This window comes from Eriocheir sinensis, chromosome 22, assembly GCF_024679095.1.
Source record: "Eriocheir sinensis breed Jianghai 21 chromosome 22, ASM2467909v1, whole genome shotgun sequence".
Lineage (NCBI taxonomy): Eukaryota > Metazoa > Arthropoda > Malacostraca > Decapoda > Varunidae > Eriocheir > Eriocheir sinensis.
In genome coordinates, this window is record NC_066530.1 from 9,142,248 (window position 1) to 9,162,217 (window position 19,970).

At 44.1% G+C, this 19,970-nt stretch overlaps 1 protein-coding gene across 6 annotated transcripts in view; it reads left to right on the forward strand.

The window, feature by feature from the left end:
- Nucleotides 1–19,970, forward strand: part of LOC127002002 (protein fantom-like) — a 152,831-nt gene that overhangs the window by 60,026 nt on the left and 72,835 nt on the right. For all 6 annotated transcript variants that reach the window (XM_050867321.1, XM_050867319.1, XM_050867320.1 and 3 more), the window contains 2 exons: nucleotides 8,148–8,263; nucleotides 17,948–18,079. In XM_050867321.1, the coding sequence (XP_050723278.1) occupies nucleotides 8,148–8,263; nucleotides 17,948–18,079 (248 nt within the window). The remainder of the gene's footprint in view (nucleotides 1–8,147; nucleotides 8,264–17,947; nucleotides 18,080–19,970) is intronic.

Genomic DNA, 19,970 nt, shown 5'->3' on the forward strand with positions numbered 1-19,970 from the left:
GCCCACCTGATGAAATATTTTCCTTGATCCTTGTGGTTTCCATTTAAATGAAGAACGTATTTACACCACAAGAAAGTCTTATGCATAAATCCAGGGTTTGTAAATGTTATAGAAAATAGCCAAGTGTTTGTGAGTGTCAGTACTGACACAGCATAAGGTGTCGCCCGTTATGTAGGTTAGGTTAGGTTAGGTTAGGTAGCGGAAATACGAAGCGCAAGATGGGAGAGGATGGTGGCAGGGGTTGCAAAATACCTCCTCACCGAAATAAGTCGCTCAGCTGTCCACCACACATGCACACTGGGGGACTACACAGCAGGGAAAAACATTAATTGACCTCTCTTTTGATTCTTTTTTTTTAGGACCAGCGAGTAGCGGGCTTTTTTATTATTGTTTCCTTTTTTTGTGCCCTTGAGCTGTCTCCTTTGTTGTAAAAAAAAAAATTTGCCTCGATTTGTTCTAGTTTGTCCACTTGTGATCTTTGTGAGCGGTGAGCGAAATATAGAAACAGTAAGCTAGTTGAACCTCTCTGCCAGCTATTTTACAGCTGCGGCGGCAGGTGGCGGCATTGTACAACAGGCATTTAAAAGTCAATCATTTAGTGATTTAATGATTTGCGAGAGAAACAGTTAGCAGATTATTTCATAACACACTGAAAACTACCAAAACAAAACAAAAAAAACACTGTTACGTCTGCCACTGCGAGATAGGCGGACTTGTAAAATTTTACCCATAGTATGGTCCCATACCCGTAAAAATACGCCCCCCCGTAAGGCCCCACTCAGGCCCACTGCCAGCCTGGCAGCCTCAGTACCTCACAGTGTGCTGTGTGACTATAAAGACAACGTGCAGACAACATACACAACAAAAAGAAATATATACTTGCGTTTGTTAAGTTCATCTGTATTATTAAACATACTTTTTAAGTTTCTGCTGCTTATAACGGACTTTCGGCATTAACAGACTATGCTCCCCCCCAATTAGTCTGTTATATCGAAGGTTTACTGTATAGTTTTCCATACAGGAGTGTGGATACATGGAATGGACTAAACAAGGACAATGTTAAAGTGAGCACTGTCCATATAATGAAGGAAAAGCTAGACAAATATAGATTGGGAGACAGGACTGTACTGTACTACAAATAGGTAAGTAGGCAAATACACACACACACATACACACACACACACACACACACACACACACACACTCACACACAATATAATGCCATGGGTAATATGATCAACTATTTATTAACCCTTTCACACACCAAAAGTTTAATAGATTTCTCTTTCCACTGCGACATCCATCTTGAGCTCCCTTGGGGTCCTCGTGGAATGGCCTGACCATGCGGCAAATTTTTTTTATCACGTTATCTATTTCACTCACGAGTATTTTTTTTCCTGGCATTGTTATATATCGTTGGTTTTGGAAGAGATTATTCTGCCTTATGAAAGAAAAAAATATCAAGAAATGCAAATAAATAGCGAAGTTTAGCGACTGAAAAAAAACAATTTAAAGGGTCGGCAGTCACACTCACGGGCTGCCTGCTGAGAGGCAACTAAACCACGGGCAATTATCACTTCAAATCCAACGGCATGAGAGAGTTGACAATTAGTTTATTTAATAGCTCTAGCTTGGATCTTTGACACAAAAACATTTAACGCGATTATGAAAGATACTTTGTTTTGATGCGATTCGAGTCAAAAGCTCATGTAGACAATTCTGTTGACGTAAATCTCGTCGTGGTGCGTGAAAGGGTTAAGGGGGGAGTCCGGTTTGGAGACCCCAAAAATATAAAAAAAATGACTTTGTGAAAAAAATATATTTGGTAGGTATACATTTTGGCAACTATCTCGCAGATTGAAGATGATAAAAAAAACTCATAGTAAACCTGAAAAAAGCTTCCTAGTGTGTTTTAACGGGATCGCGATCCATCAATAAACTTTATCAGCCCATATCTCAAAACATAAGTTATTCCCCTTCTAACGTTAACCTTGGAGCCAGTTTTAGCTTGATTTCAATGAAACAAAGACTAAAAGGCAGAGGAATACTTTCTCTTCAAATCATCGTCGCTGTTTTTTTTTATATATGTCTGGTTTAATTTTATATTAATATTTTTTTGGTCAAAAAAAGGCAAAAAAACACACAAAAAAAAAATCATAAAACAAATTCAAAAGCTGAAATGAAAAATCTAACGACGAAGAAACATTTCATATTATAACGTCTCTAAGTCACAGAAAAATGAAGGTTGTGGGGCCAATAATAACGACGGAGATTCGCTTTTAAATTTTCGTTGTAGTTGTAGTTGGAGGGGGGGGAGGGGGACAAGAATGGGGGTCAATGTCTAATGTTGATGTAAATGATGCCAATACTTCACAACATAAAAATCAGAGCGATTCATGCATATTTACCGGAGATATGGCACCCCCGATCTAAACCGGACTCTCCCCTTAAGGAATGTAACCCAATCACATAACGAGGGATGCCTGTCCAATGAGTGTCCATGTTGTGGCTCATATCTGTGGGTATATATAAACATCTAATTATCATAATTTTCTATTCTGTATTGCTTATGTACTGATACTTATTAACCTAATACAGTCGTCCCTCAAATAGTACGGGGATTAGGGACCCAGGACCCCCGTACTATTCAAAAATCCGTATAAAATTAGTCCCCCCCCTAGAAACACTACAGAATCCGGGTCCTGCCTGGATCAGCTGTTACCCACGGGCCTAAGTTGCCAGTTATGCATTTTCTGCTGCAGTCACAGTGAATTGTTACCACGCTGGGGGGGTCAAGGGAGGCGAAGCCCCCCGTTAGAGGTCAGGTTATTTAAAGTTTGGTTGGAGTAGTTTAAATATGTGTCCCTTAACTATATAATACGGAGGCGTAATGTCGTATTTTGGAGGCGTGGAGTCAATCTCCACAATTATCGTTTCGTATCTTATTTAACCCATAAACTGCGCCAGACATCTCGAGATGCTATGAGTTAGACTGCGCCAGACATCTTAAGATGACACATGTTCCAAGGTGAATATTTATATTTCCCGTGATGCCAAAGTATATTCCAGTGAAGCTCGTGTGGCAACATCATCCCTCTTTTGCACCATGTAGTCACCATCGTCATATTAGTTGCACTTTAGCAGCCATGGAGAGTAGAATTATGTCATCTACTGATGCCAACCAGTCTCATGTAGCTCCTGCGGTCGTGACCGAGGGGGAGGCATGGGCGGGGGTAAAAAGAAAGTATTGGTACAAAGATTGTAGCAGACAAATTTGAAAGAGACAGTGATTCAGATTGTATTTAACCATCAGATTCAGCTGGTCTGAGGAAGCGTGGTAAGTGTGAGCATGCTTCTGGCCCTCAAGGTCACAGACACGCTGCCTCTCCAACAGTGCGGAAAGTTACTAGCTAGCCTAGTCACTCACTGACACCATCATCACTGTCCGAGGATTCAGAGTGGCAGAAAGATGAGGAAAACGACAGTGGGGGTATAAGAGAAGACTCAGCTAATGAACTGAGTGAGGGAGGGGTGTCAGCTGGTGTGGGAGAGGAGGGGGAGAACAGGAGCCTCAGAGACATGAGACAATGCGTTCTCCATTCGTCTGGTCTGATGGATCAGATTTTGTGCCAGACATTCATAACTTTGACAAGAATATTGCTGGTGTGACTAATGCCTGGCCTCTTGATAATGATGCGCAAGAGGTTGATTATCAAAATTGACAAAGTGGTGTTTCCTGTGATATATTTTGTTTGTTGTAATTGGAATGAATAATTAGTGGCAAGAGAATGTTCAGACGTGACTGTGCCGTGTGTCATCTTCCCTCTGCCACCGTCCTATCAGACCCCGTCACTACCAGCGCTCCCAAGGTCGCCTCATATCCACAACCTTTATCCCGCCATCATTGCCACATTAGGTGAATTATTATTTTTTTTTTCACTATTTGGTGCTCAGCATGTCTCTCTTGGGTGTTGTATTACTAAAAATTGTTTTCCAGCAGGTTATTGTTTTGCCATTTATTGCGCACCCAGGAGCAATTCCCGAATCTTAATTGCGCAGTTTATGGGTTAAAGTATGATTTAGAGAGCAATAATAGAAATTATCGTTGAGAGTAAGAGAGAGTGTGAGTGTGTGACATGGCTCGCTCGCTGACAATGTGGAAGGCAGCGCTGCCAGGATGGCTCACTTGTCCAGCTTGGTAACACTACAGCAGAAAATGCATAACTGGCAACTTTGGCCGGCGAGTAGAAACTGAGCCAGGCGGGAAACTCAGATACCGTAGGAGTGCCCACTCCTGCTCACCAATTTCTTGTTTAAGGTAGGAAAATGCCTATTTATGTGTTCATAATAGGTTAATTTATGAACAAACAGAAAAGGACGGGCTTTATCTCCACTCTTGCAGCACTCTTGGAGCACTCGCAGTTACTGCGGCAAGAATTTATTTTACACTATGATAGATACAGCGAACAGTGCTCTCATTCACGTGGTATGCTCTCCCTAAAACAACGCAACTCATCCCAAAATGTAACTTCTAAATCTGAATTCTTCTGCAAGGTGCACACTTTCTCAAATGCTTTGGGATGCTTTCAGCAGGTGTTTTGGTAGAAAAGTGTTGCCACTCACACTATGGCTACTTGGTGCAACGAGTGGGAAATTTTAAACTCATAAAAAAATTCAGCCATGATAATCCGTATAAAACCGAAACTGTACTATTGGAAACCGTACTATTTGAGGGACGACTGTATATTGGAAGTCATTATCCATAAAGACTGAAGGCCATGTGGAATGGTGAGGAAGGATGGTCCATTGTTGCCGGCCCTTACCAACACTGGAGGAGGCAGCAGCGTGGCCGGCTGGCTTCACTGGCTCATTAACCCGTAGAGTACCGTTGGCGCGTCTCATGCATTAAAAGCTATTTGCAATCATATACTGTTGACGCGTCAGACGCGTTTGCAAATTACTGTAATTAATCGCAATTGAAAGGACGCTCCTGTGCGCATCTATACACTCATATGGGTACAGAGCGTCGACTTATGAGTCAACATAGCCTCTCCCAAGCTAATATGTCCCCAGGGGTGATGCCAAACCAATTGGAAAGTGAATTTGGGAGTGCGACATGAACAAAATCAAGTCCGAAACAAAGTGAACATGTCCAATAATCATAGTGCGTTCAGCCGAGTAGTGACCTTGAGCCACACACACACACACACACACACACACACACACTAGTCAACCCTTTTGACTCGTCTCAATAGCTTTGCATCATCTGCAAACAAACTCACATAGCTGGATGGAGTGACCAGCTATGTGAGTTTGTTTGCAGATGATGCAAAGCTATTGAGACGAGTCAATGATGTGAAAGACTGTGAGGCATTGCAGAGGGACCTGGACAATATGGGAGTGGAGTGGTACATGGCAGATGGAATTCAACCTTAGGAAATGTAAAAAAATAGAGTTTGGTAGGAGTGGTAGAAGATGTGAATATGATTATAAGATGGGAAGTGAGATAAAATGCAGAGGAATGGAAGAAAAAGATTTGGGAGTGACTATCTCAGAGAACATGTCACCGGATAAACACATCAACAGGATAACAGGACAAACTATGAATTTGCTGAAGAACATAAGGATGGCATTTGTGTATTTGGACGAAGAGATGATGAAGAAAATAATAGTTACAATGATAAGGCCAAGGTTGGAGTATGCAGCAGTGGTCTGGTCTCCTCACGAAAAGAAGAATATAAGAAAGCTGGAAAGAGTACAGAGAATGGCAACTAAGATGGTACAGGTAACTCTCAATTTACGCAAGTTTGGTTTACGCGTTTTTGAAATAACGCGGGGTCCAAAATCCAAATTAATTTTTAATTTATACATTTTTTTCATTTATACGCAATATTTTATGGAGTGGCCACCAGATGTCTCACGCAACTGGACTCACACGGCGCCGCGGCCACACAGCTGAGCTCAGTTCTTCCCGCACGCCACTTGAACAACAATACAGTACCCACGCTGCCACGCTACTCAACAATAGGGGTGGGGAGGCCGGTACCAGTACCAGTACTAACGGTACCACTTATATGGTACAGTACTGGTACCAGACTGCTCAGTACCGGTACCAATACTAGCCAGTCGCTCATGGTGTCCCTCATTTCTTCCTCACACGAGTGAGGCTGAGACTGAGTGCCTGAGTGGATATCTCGGTGATATGGATGTTCTCTCTCTCTCTCTCTCTCCACTGAATGAAGTGAATATTTATTTTTCAATAGAAACCTACCTCTTGTTTGATTTACATTGTTTTTGATTTACGTGACCTCTTCAAGGACACAATACTCGCGTAAATCGAGTTACCTGTACCGGAACTTAGGGATCGGACTTACAAGGAGAGACTCAATAGCATGGGGCTCACAACCCTGGAGAGAAGAAGAGAGAGAGGAGACCTGATAGTGGTGTACAGGGTGGCGAGCGGGGTGGAGAATCTGGACAGAGGGGACCTGTGTGTGTGGAGCGAGCGAGAAACAAGAGGACATGGAAAGAAGTTGAGGGCGACCATGTGTAGGCAAGATGTGAAAAAGTTTAGCTTCCCAAACAGAAGCATTGAGCTGTGGAATGGACTGGAGGAGGAGGTGGTTTGTGCAAGAATCATTCATGATTTTAAGGAAAAGTTGGATAAGAGCAGATATGGAGACGGGACAGCATGAGCGTTGTTCTTTTCCCGTATGTCACAACTAGGTAAATACAACTAGGTAAATACACACACACACTATCACGGTTACCAAGTATTGAATTACGGGACCATTTTCATACGCACAGACGCTCTATTTCACACTCAAAAAAAGTGTATATTGACCGGCTGTACATACTTTTAGCACTCTAAGGCACAAAAAACATATACTCGTGTATATATGTATATACGTATATATGTATATATATATATATATATATATATATATATATATATATATATATATATATATATATATATATATATATATATATATAAACTATACCAAGGCGCGGGACAGCAACTTGTGTGCCGCGGCAAGGGTGAGCCACAAGCGGACGGGGGTAGGTAGCTGCGGAGCACTTATGGCCAACGGTAAATGGAATCAATCTATTTTCCTTGTTACTGGGGTAATTTTGAAGGGATTTAGCCAATAAAAAATTTGACTCCCAGTGCGGTACTGGGGGCCACTTTTATATCACATAGGGCGGTACGCTACGGGTTAAACGGCCTGTGCACACATTGTTTTCTTCCTCCATGATGGAAACCCATGAAAATTATCTCTTCTCATCCATGGAAATGGTCCTTGATGATGATGATGATTACCATCTGGCTAGTGTAGTGGACCACCACCATTGGTACCATGTAATCCAGCAAGGCAGGCTTGTTTCATGGTCAGACTAACTAAACCAGTTCCCTCACTAGGCCACCCAGTGGGGAAGGTAACTAGACACCCAGCAAGACAATATACAAGACTTGTCATAGGGTGGATGAGCTTGCCAGCCAACGATGGCTATCTAGGTTTTGAGTTTGGATTCAGATTCACAGCCATAACCCGGTCCTCCTGGGCGTATTAACTCTCCCTGCCCTGGTGGGTGGCAAACCATGTCCTTTGCTCTGTTTCTTGTCATTTTTCTTTTTATTTTCGTTTTGCCCATGGCACTGGTAGGCTTTCTTGGTGGGGCCTGTTGGTCAGCCCCAGTCCGTTAAGGTGCAGGCAAGATTTTTATAGTACCACCATCTTGCTTGGGTCATGGTGCCTCCCTGAAATCATCTTTGATCCTCATTTAGAGAGACTCTAGAGTGCAGGTAGGTAGGTGGTCTTCAGGGCAACATGTGAGTAGTCTTAGGGCACTCATTGATGACTGAAAAATTGCCAGCTTATTTGTAGTGGCGGGAAGGACACAAATCTGCGTCTTGCTGAACACAGCGCCCTCACACTGCCCTCCCAGCCACCACCCCCTCACCTCGCCACAATCCCCTTGCCATCTTTCTCTTATTCTCTAATCACTTTCACTTTCATTATTTCCTTTTTGCCGTCTCAGATGCTGCTGCTGAACAGACAGCGAATAGTGTCCACACTCCTCCCTCTACCTATTTTGCCTCTTATAATAATAATAATAGTAATGATAATATTTTAATATTTCAGAGAGGATAACTGAGAAGCTCTTAGCTACCGAGAAGCAGCTGTGGGGAGTCCAAGAGGAGCAGCAGAAGACTGCCGGGAAACTGTTAGAGATCACTGAAAAGAACAAGGTGTATGAGGTGAGGAGGGCTGTGTGGATCAGTGTGTCAACATACTTCCTGAATGGTAGTAGGAAGTATTTAACAGAGCGGCCATCTGGTCCCCTGTGTCAGCTTGAAGGATGAATATGATTATTCATGGCAGAATGTTCACCAGTCATGAGTTTTGCATTTTTAGGTTAAAAAGAAGCCACTCATACACTTGCACACAGTTGAACATATTGTTTGAGTAAATAACTGAAAAACCAGACACAAAGTACAATACCCTCCTGAGTTTCGCGCTTGCTTCGTTCCAAAGGTATAGCACTAAGATCGAGGATCGCGAAACTCAGGGTATTGAAAACACTGAAAAAGTTCTTATTGGTTCCGCCCCATGGAGAAGCTGACTTTTTTTTTTTTTTTTACTTCCTTGTTATCTCAAAATATGTATCTTGCAAAAAGGAAGAAAATAGGAAGTGAGAACAGGTCGTTTTGAAGCTGCAGTTGAAGGCGGCTGCCTTACAATTGGCTGACAGTTCTGAAACACGCTTGTGATTTGCTGCGAGTCCGATGACATCATCGATGGTGCTCACCCAATCAGCAGCCACACTGCCTTAAGGCAGTGTCACACTGGCTGTTTTCCTCCAACCATTGGGGCTACAGGCAACCACAGTTGCCTGTATGCCCAACAGGGAGCGAGTTGTCGGTTGTCCGAAAGCTGGTGTCACACTGGGCCATTTTCCTCCAACCGCATTGGCGGTACGGGCAGCAGGCAACTCCAACTTTTCTTGGTATGCGTCAATCACGGCCAAGATCGGTTGCCTATATCCGCAACGAAAACAAAGCAGTTGCTCCGCATCGACATGGCGCCACTTGCAAAAGCAACAATGAAACAAAAGCTTTGTTCTGAAGTTAAGAGTGATAGCTAAATCGATAGTTTGCAGTTTTTGCCGCTAGCCATTAGCACCAAGGGTGTGGAGTCGGGAGTTAAAATTTTCTGACTCTGACTCCAACTCCGACTCCGCCCCCATGCCCCGCCCCCTCTGTTACAATTTTTTTTTTTTTTTCTTCTAGATGCTGCCTGTAATGCTGGTAGACTCTCTTGAGGTCTTTTTCTTACATGTATATACATCCAAATTACATGTACTCTATGTAATGTAAAAGAAAAAAAAATTCACAACTTCATTTCATGATAAATGATTATGTTAAGGAGTCGGAGTCGGGGGTATTTTTACCGACTCCGACTCTGATTCCGACTCCGGCCAAAAGTAGCCGACTCCACCGACTCCGACTCTGACTCCACACCCCTGATTAGCACACATTTCTGTGAATCTCGCCCCAGCATGTGTGAACACAATCACCCAACTCAGGAAGTCTAAAGCTGCTGGTGTCACACTGGGCCTTTTTCCTCCAACCGCGTTGGCGGTAGGGGCAACTGTCAACTCCAACTTTTCCGGATGTGTGTCACACACGGCCAAGGTCAGTTGCTCATAAACAAAGCAGTCGCCCTGTATCCATGTGGTGTCGTCCACTAAAGTAAGGGCTATTGCGGCTTGTGCAATCATTACCCAAGTTATGGACTTGTTGCTGCAGTTAAAAGGAAGGAAGAAGTGGTTGTAGGCACAATTATGGCTTCAAAGATGGAAGGATAGGAGTGTTTACCCAGACCTCATCAGAGTACTGGGTAAATTTCCAGAATATCACCTGTGGGACTCTGCTGGACGAACCTACTTCTTTCTGGTAGTTTTCACTGTGTTATGAAATAATCTGCTAACTGTTTCTGTTGCAAATCATTAAATCACAAATAAAATGATTGATTTTTCAATGCCTGTTGTACACCTGCAGCCACCTGCCGCCGCAGCCACAAAATAGCACTCAGAGAGAGGTTCAACTTGTTTACTGTTTCTATATTTCACTCACTGCTCACAAATATCACAAGTGGACAAACTAGAAGAAAACCAAGCAAATTAATGTTTTTCCTGCTGTGTATTCCCCAAGCACACATGCGTTGTGGACAGCAGAGTGACTTATTAATGCGAGGAGGTATTTCTCGCAACACCGGCCAGCGTAGTAGACCGCCGCTATCATGTTCCGTCCTGTGCTGCATATTTCCACCACATGCCGAATAAATTTAAACTAACCAAACCTAACAATGTAACCTACCTAACAGGGGGGCTTCACCCCACTCGACCCTCCCTTCTATTTACGACAGAAAAGCAATATGGCAATGTGTTGTATGGTGTTGTACGGACACAAAATACTTTATATAGCACCAAGGTGTTTTTTGCTGTGTGATGGGTGACGTTCTGGAATAATACCAAGAATTGTGTTGTGAAGACCGGTGTTGTGTTCTTGAGCCAATAAATAGCCTTCATGCAGTGATTCATGGGTAAATTTATGGGAAATAGCATTTTGATATTTTCAAAACACATAACTGTCTTGATGTGTATATGCAGGACCGTAATTTTGGCAGAATTTTTGAGGGGATCTTGAGGGCATCATAGGTTCATGAGGTGGGAGGGAGCTGGCAAGCGAAGTGAGCATAGCCATGCTGTCGGGGGATGCGTAGTTCATGGGAGGACAGCCAGGAACACAACACCGGGAGTCCTACAGTTTTCATAGACTGAAGAAAATAAGTTTTTTGAACTGTGGTTTCACAGCAAACAAAGCAGCTCTGCCAGTCCACTTTATGAGTCTTTTGGTGGGCCATTTTCCACCGCTCCACACTCCTCAGCCACTGCTGAGCCGTCATCTGTTTGTTTACATACAGCCGCGCGGTTACTCGAACCCTCGGCCATTTTCCATCCATACAGACAACCAACAACTTGCTCCCACCAACCGTGGTTTTGCCAGTAGCCACAGTGGTGGGAGGAAAACAGCCAGTGTGACACCGCCTTTTAAGGACCTAAATTGCGCCCTTACCTTACCTTAGGAACTAAATTGCGCCCTCACATGAAAATAAAAAATAAAAGTACAGTAGAGCCCCACTTAGCGCGAGATCAATTAGCGCGAACCGCAATTAGCGCGAGCCACCATATACCAAGAAAAAAATGAATGAGCGAGAAAGCCTCAGTTAGCGCGAGCAGCCACCACGACTGAATTTTTAAAATTGCGCCAAGCCGCCATGATGCGAGGCACAAGCCGCCATGATGCACAGCACAAGCCGCCATGATGCGCGGCACAAGCCACCATGATGCGCAACACAAGCCGCCATGATGCGCGGCACAAGCCACCATGATGCGCATCACAAGCCGCCATGATGCGCAACACAAGCCGCCATGATGCGCGGCACAAGCCACCATGATGCGCATCACAAGCCGCCATGATGCGCAACACAAGCCGCCATGATGCGCGGCACAAGCCGCCATGATGCGCAGCACAAGCCGCCACGATGCGCGTCACAAGCCGCCATGATGCGCAGCACAAGCAGCCATGATGCGCAGCACAAGCCGCCATGATGCGCGACACAAGCCGCCATGATGCGCAGCACAAGCCACCATGATGCGCGGCACAAGCCGCCATGATGCGCAGCACAAGCCATCATGATGCGCAGCACAAGCCACCATGATGCGCAGCACAAGCCGCCATGATGCGCGGCACAAGCCGCCATGATGCGCAGCACAAGCCGCCATGATGCGCAGCACAAGCCGCCATGATGCGCAGCACAAGTCACCATGATGCGCGGCACAAGCCACCATGATGCACGGCACAAGCCGCCATGATGCGCAGCACAAGCCGCCATGATGCGCAGCACAAGCCGCCATGATGCGCGGCACAAGCCGCCATGATGCGCAGCACAAGCCGCCATGATGCGCGGCACAAGCCGCCATGATGCGCGGCACAAGCCGCCATGATGCGCAGCACAAGCCGCCATGATGCGCGGCACAAGCCGCCATGATGCGCGGCACAAGCCGCCATGATGCGCGGCACAAGCCGCCATGATGCGCAGCACAAGCCGCCATGATGCGCAGCACAAACCGCCATGATGCGCAGCACAAGCCACCATGATGCGCTACACAAGCCGCCATGATGCACAGCACAAGCCACCATGATGCGCGGCACAAGCCGCCATGATGCGCAGCACAAGCCGCCATGATGTGCAGCACAAGCCGCCATGATGCGCGGCACAAGCCACCATGATGCGCGGCACAAGCCACCATGATGAGCGGCACAAGCCGCGAGAGCCCTTACTTTAGCAGACGACGCCATGTTGATACAGGGCAAGTGCTTTGTTTACGTTGTGGATGTGGATACGGGCAACTGACCTTGGCCGTGTGTGACGCACACTCGGAAAATTTGGATTTGCCGGTTGTCCAAGTGTGATACTGCCTTAAGGCAGCAAGGCCACTGACCGGGTGAGCGCCGGCGATGACGTCATCACACTCCCAGCGAATCACAAGCGTGTTTTCAGACCTCAGCCAATCGTATTTTTTTTTTTTTTAATGTGAGTGATTATTTTGAGTAATTATCAAACCCAAAAGTCAGACCCACGTGTGCACCAAATAATTTTTTTCATATTGGTTACTTTATTCAATTAGCGCGAATTCAGTTAGCGCGACCGCATTCATCCACCAAATTCTCGCGCTAAATGGGGCTCTACTGTCCTAATTTTATACCACTTTTTTATACTACACTGTGTGCTATAGAACTGTGATATAATAAAAACTTGTGCATATGCATTACTTTACAATTTTGCTTTCTTTGTTTAGTATATAGATCGAACAGATTTTTTTTTTTTTTTTTTTTTTTTTTTTTTTTTTTTTTTACAACAAAAGAGCCGGCTCGAGGGCAACAAATACAGTGTATAAAGAAATAGCCCGCTACCTGCCGCTCCCACAACAGAAAGTAGTATAGTGTGGCCAAAAGAGAGGTCAAATTCGGGTGGAGAGGTGTCTCGATACACTCGTCTTGAAAGAGGACAAGTCATAGGCAGGAGGAAATACAGACGAAGGAAGGCTGTTCCTGAGTTTACCAGTGTAAGGGATGAAAGAGTGAAGTTGCTGGTTAACTCTTGCATAAGGGGTTTGGATAGTATAGGGATGAGCATGAGTAGAAAGTCGAGTGCAGCGGGGCCGCGGGAGAGGCATGCAGTTAACAAGTTCAAAAGAGCAGTCAGCGTGAAAATATCAATAGAAGATAGAAAGAGAGGCAACATGGCGGCGGAATTTATGAGGTAGAAGACTATCAGTAAGAGGAGGAGAGCTGATGAGACGAAAAGCCTTAGACTCCACTCTGTCCAGATGAGCTGTACGAATGGAGCCCCCCCACACGTGAGATGCATACTCCATACGAGGGCGGACAAGGCCCCTATAAATGGAAAGCATCTTTGTGGAGGAGCAGAACTGGCGGAGACGATACAGAACGCCCAACCTCGAGGAAGCTAATTTAGTGAGAGAAATGTGAAGTTTTCAGTTGAGATTTTGAGCTAAGGATAGACCGAGGATATTTAGTGTTGAAGACGGTGACAGCTCAGTGTTATTGAAGAATAGGGGATAGGTGTTTGGAAGATTGTGTTGAGTTGATAGGTGGAGAAATTGGGTTTTTGAGGCATTAAAGGACACAGGTTCCTTTTATCACAATTGGAAATGATAGCAAGGTCTGAGGTTAAGCGTCTGCAGCCTCCAGTCTGGAGTTTTGTAATTTCTGTTGAGAGGGTCTTCTGCTGAAAGAAGTTGAATAATGCAGAGTGGAGTCATCAATGTATGAGTGGACAGGACAGTTTATTATGGAAAGAAGATTATTAATGAATAAAAGGAAGAGAGTGGGTGATAGGACAGAGCCCTCTGGAACACCACTGATGATTGTTTAGGGGAAGAACAGTGACTGTCTACCACAGTGGAGATAGAATGGCTGGAAAGGAAGCTGGTGATAAAGGAACAAAGAGAAGGATGGAAACCGTCAGAGGGCAGTTTAGAAAGCAAAGACTTGTACCAGACTCTATCTAAGGCTTTCGATATGTCTAGCACATCAGAGAAAGTTTCACCGAAACGGCTAAGAGAGGATGACCAAGAGTCAGTTGAAGATCGCCAGTAGAACTCCCCTTGCGGAACCCATACTGGCGATCAGATAGAAAGTCAGAAGTGGAAAGGTGCTTTTGAATCTTCTGGTTAAGGATTAATTCAAAAGCTTTAGATAGACAGGAAAGTAAAGCTATAGGGTGGTGGTTTGAAGGATTGGAGCTGTCACCCTTCGAAAGAACTTAATGTTATTACGACAATGAGTAATATCTTAGTTGCTGGTTGGATTCAAAATACTTGTCTAATCTATTCTTGAAGGCCGTAACTGTTGTACTATCAACGACATCACAGGGTAGAGTGTTCCAAACATTAACAACTCGATTGAAGAAGTGTTTAGCTTCATGCGACGAGAATCTTTTACCACTTATCTTCAAATTGTGATTTCTTCTTGTTCTATTTGATCGATCAGTTGTAAAGGAATCTTCCGTATTAATATCACTGAATCCTTTAAACATTTTAAACACTTCTATTAGATCGCCTCGCATTCTTCGTTTTGATAGACTGAATAAATTTACTTCTTTAAGCCTTTGTTCATATGATAAATTTCTCAACCTAGGAATCATCTTTGTTACTCTTCGTTGAACCCGTTCCAACTTTTCTGTCTTTTCTGTAATAGGGAGACCAAAACTGTACACAGTACTCTAGACGGGGTCGAAGCAACGAATCATACAGTTTTAATATTACTTCTTCCGGTTTATTATTAAAGACTCGTCCGATGAAGCCAACCAATTTGTTTGCAGTTTTAACTACCTCTGAACAATGCTGACCGGGCTTTAAATCACTTGATATAGTGATTCCAAGATTCTTTTCTTTACTTACTGCAGAAAGTTGTTGGCCATTCATTACGTACCGAACACGATTGTTATTTTTTCCAATGTGCAACACTTTACATTTGTCAACGTTAAATTTCATTTGCCATTGATTGGCCCAACGTGCAAGTCGATCTAGATCTGATTGTAAAGCTTCTTCGTAGAGTGTCGCAGTTACTTTACTCGCAATTTTTGTGTCATCAGCAAATTTTGATACTTTGCAAGTGAGCCCATCATCGATATCATTAACATAAATTAAGAAGAGCATGGGGCCAAGCACTGATCCTTGAGGTACGCCGCTTCTGACATCAAGCCAGTTAGATGTAACACCGTTTAGAACAACTCTCTGTTTCCGCTCAGAGAGCCAGTCCACAAATCAGAGGGTCACTCTCCTGAAAACAGTAATCATTACACGGGAAATCGGAAAAGTACATCCTCAGGTCGTCCCACAGAGCTGAAGCAAAATGCCAGAATCATCGGCTCCGGTGGGTCCAGAGGATGTACAAGAGAGATAGGACAGGATACAGAAATAAAGTTGTGATCGGAGGAGCCCAACAGAAAGAGCAGCTTGACAGAGTAAGCAGAAGGGTTAGAGGTAAGGAAGAGGTCTAGAATGTTGGACCTGTCTCCAAGACGGTCGGGAATATGTGTAGGGTGCTGAACCAACTGCTCTAGATTGTTGAGGAGAGCAAAGTTGTAGGCTTGTTCACCAGGCTGGTCAGTGAAAGAGGATGAAAGCCAAAGCTGGTGGTGAACATTGAAATCTCCCAAGATGGAGATTCCGCCAAAGGGAGAGTGGGTCAAGATGTGCTCCACTTTAGAGTTCAAGTAGTCAAAGAATTTTACATAGTTAGTAGAGTTAGGTGAGAGATAAACAGCACAAATGTATTTAGTAATAGAATGACAATGAAGTCTTAGCCAGATGGTGGAAAATTCAGAAGAGTCAAGGTCGTGGGCACGAGAGCAAGGGATGTCGTTGCGCACGTAGGTGCAACATCCAGCTTTGGATTGAAATTTAGGATAGAGATAGTAGGAGGGAACAGAGTAGAGGTTGCTGTCAGTGGCTTTAGAAACTTGTGTTTCGTTGAGGAAGAAAAGGCGAGGTTCAGAGGAGGAGAGATGGTGTTCCACAGAATGAAAATTAGAACGAAGACCACGAATGTATCAGAAATTGATAAGAAAAAGATTTGAGGGGTTATCAAAACACCTCTCTGCTTGGCAGCCAGAAGGGGAGTCCTCCCTGGGGGAATTTCTGGTCCCACCCCAGGCGGGGACTCCGTGGCATTGCAGTTAAGCGCCATATTGAATTTTAAATTTTGGAAAAAGGTGTGTATGTTGTGTGAATGTTGAGTAATGTGGAAAGAGAGAGGATCTGTCTTTAGAGAGCATGCTGAACTACTCTCTGGTGTTGATGAGACAATAGGGAAACGGAAAGTGAAGACATGGGAAGGATCTTTGGAGGGCTTCAGCACCCTCCTAACCTAACCTTTGATTGCAATGCTAGCAAATATTATGTAAATATTAAACAAGAAATATATATATATATATATATATATATATATATATATATATATATATATATATATATATATATATATATATATATATATATATATAGACATACATACCTACATACATACATATACACACAGTTGTCCCTCAAATAGTACGGGGGTTTGGGACTCAGGACCTCCATACTATTCGAAAATCCGTATAAAATTAGTGCCCCCCCTAGAAACACTCCTGGGCTGCATTTGAGAGAGGGAATTAGGACTCTCAGTACGTCCCGGGTGCTCTGAAACGCGTAACGCGGCAGGACGAGTTGCCAACTCGGCATGTCTGCTCCGCTCCCGGCTTTGAGAAGTGGAACGCCTCTGTGCTGTGATGACGTCTTCAGAAATATGGCGGCCCAACCAAACACATAAGTGCTTCCATTGCAACAGGCGGCAAGGCGAGACGAGACGAGACGAGAGAGAGACAGGAGAGGAGGGAGGGGGGGAGGGGGAGGAGAGAGAGAGGGGGGAGGGGAGGAGAGGAGAGGGAGGAGGGGAGAGAGAGAGAGAGAGAGAGAGAGAGAGAGAGAGAGAGAAAGAGAGAGAGAGGGAGGGAGGGAGGGGAGGGGAGAGAGAGAGAGAGGGAGGGAGGGGAGGGAAGAGAGAGAGGAGAGAGAGAGAGAGAGAGAGAGAGAGAGAGAGAGAGAGAGAGAGAGAGAGAGAGGGAGGGAGGGGAGGGGAGGGGAGAGAGAGGGAGGGAGGGAGGGGAGGGGAGGGGGGAGAGAGAGAGGGAGGGAGGGGAGGGGAGAGAGAGGGAGTGAGGGAGGGAGGGAAGGGGAGGGGAGGGGAGAGAGAGGGAGGGAGGGGAGGGGAGGGGAGAGAGAGAGGGAGGGGAGGAGAGGGAGAGAGAGAGAGAGAGAGAGAGAGAGAGAGAGAGAGAGAGAGAGAGAGAGAGAGTGTGGGGTGCTTCCACGCGACACGTCACGGCCACGAGAAAATGCGCAATATTTTGGGCTGTCATAACTTTTTTATTATTATTAGGAGAGAAGTTTTATTACTCCACCATATATACTAGATGAATATACAATTATTGGAAAGAAGAAAGACACCATTTCCATCTCTTTTTAATGTCTAAATTTTCCCCATGCACAGCATCCAGAGAATTATCTCGCCACCCGTAATCTAAAGGTTAAAGTAAACTGGTGTCTAACCATTTGTCTTGTTGTTTGTTATCCCTTCCTATCACAGCACCCAACACTGGAACCTTGACAAGGACTAAGTGTGAAATTCGAGGATTGCAAAACTCAGATAGCATGAAACTCGGGAGGGTGCTGTAGATCCTAAAGTAGGTAAAATAAGTTTTTCAGTTTAATCTTAAATATTCATGCCTAGTATTTGTTATACCAGAAAGAAAATCAACAGCTGAAAAATGAAAATGATCGTCTGATGACTCTCAACATGAACTTTGAACAGAAAGGGTTCGCATCAGAGAATGAGGCATTGAAGGCTCAGATTGGTCACCTGGAGGCAGCCCTGCAGGTAGGTTTTTAAAAGAATTATCACAAGTTGTTAAATGAAAAATAAATAAAAAGTTGTATAAATATGCTTGTTGTTTTCTTTTTTGTCTTTCTTTGTCTGTAAAGGAAAGGAAATTTTGATTTTTCAGCTTATTTCTATTAATTGTTGCAAATCTTATGTTACACCAAAAACAGATTGAACTTTATGGAAGATGCTTTGATGTTTTTTTCTTTTGCCTTTGTTAATAAACTAAAAGGATTTATTTCTCGGTTATTTTCTCGACAGAATTCAAACTGCACCTGCATGCTTATTTTTTTTCTTGATAATGTTTTCTTTTAGTTATGCACATTGTAATGTTGTGTGGCTTTTCTTCTCTGGACTCAGGCTGCCCTGCACCCACACCCAGCCAGGCTGCACTCCCTCTGCCCCGCCACACCCACAGAATCCTCTTTACAAAAGCCTCAATAGTAAGCTGTGTTGTACCCATTCCTTCAGTACAGTTAGTGGATTTAGTCCGTAAAAGCCAGTAATTTCAGCCCTCTTGCACACCCATAAGTGTTTTTACCCCCATAACTCATCTGTTAAGAAGTAATTGGTGCCTCTCCGTGCACCTTGCAAAACATTCCTCAGTTGGCAGATTTCTTCCCCTAGAAACTCAGAAGTAGGTACACATCACATATTACTAGCAGAGCTGGGCACTTCCGTACCTCTGTCCGCACCTCCGCTCCTCCGGACCTGCGGACCTTTAAACGAGGTGCGGAGGTCCGAAGTGCGGAAAGTTTTTCAAAAGTGCGGAAGTAACAGGTGCGGAACGGCAGTATTTTAAGTCCGCATTCTCCGCACCTGAGGTTTTCAAGGATAAAAAAAATGAAAACGACAAACAGTCCGCGCTCTGCAGTAATACTTCCGGTCGTTTACGCGGTCTGTGCTGCAGGGCATGTTTTCCCGCCACTTGAGTGACGTCACTCATTTAGATTTACGGCCCAGTTCAAAATATACCGTTTGTCGTCCGTCTTAAAGGAAGTGCGTCATCAATGACAACACCACGTGCACGGATAGCAAGAACTATGAGTGTAAAAGTAGTTACTTTACTTCAGGTGGTGGAGATTCTATGCGTTAAAATGACAATAATGATAACAAAAATAATGGTAATAATAATAATAATAATAATAATGATAATAATAATGCTGCTGCAGTATTGCCTTGTATTTCTTTTTTTTAAGGTACGGACTAGATTTTTCAGGCGCCTTTTAATAGTTTAGTGCAGTACGGAGGTGCGGAGGTGCGGTACCGGAACGAGTGAAAAAATTTTAGGTGCAGAAGTACAGGTACGGACTATATGTGTTTCGAGGTGCGGAGGAGCGGTACCGGACTACCCGATATCCAGTAACGCGCCCAGCTCTGATTACTAGATATACAAGGACTTTATCTACAAGGTTATTAACACTAAAAACTCCTTTATGAAAGTAATTTCATGCATTCTTGCTACGAAAATAAACATTAAGTAAGAGGAAAAGTGTTCCCAGCATCATAGCTCAAAACTTCTCCCATGAACACTTTCTGCGCTACGCTTCATTTGAACTGTCTTTCTAAGCTTTACAGTGGTAGTATTGCCATTTTGAAACATCAGTTGGAGCATGAGGAAATAAATGAAAGTTTAAGGGGTTAACATTTACATGGTCTGGAGGCTTAACCCATTCAGTTCGTGACGCAGACGTTGGCGTCACAGTATGGAAAGGGTTAAGAGGAAATGGAAGAGGATTAATCCTCTTCTAAACCTCCTAATACTCTTCCATTTCCTCTTTTAAACCTCTTAAGAGGAAATGGAAGAGGTTTAGAAGAGGATTAATCCTCTTCCATTTTCTCTTAACCCTTTCCATACTGTGACGCCGACGTCTGCGTCACCGTACTG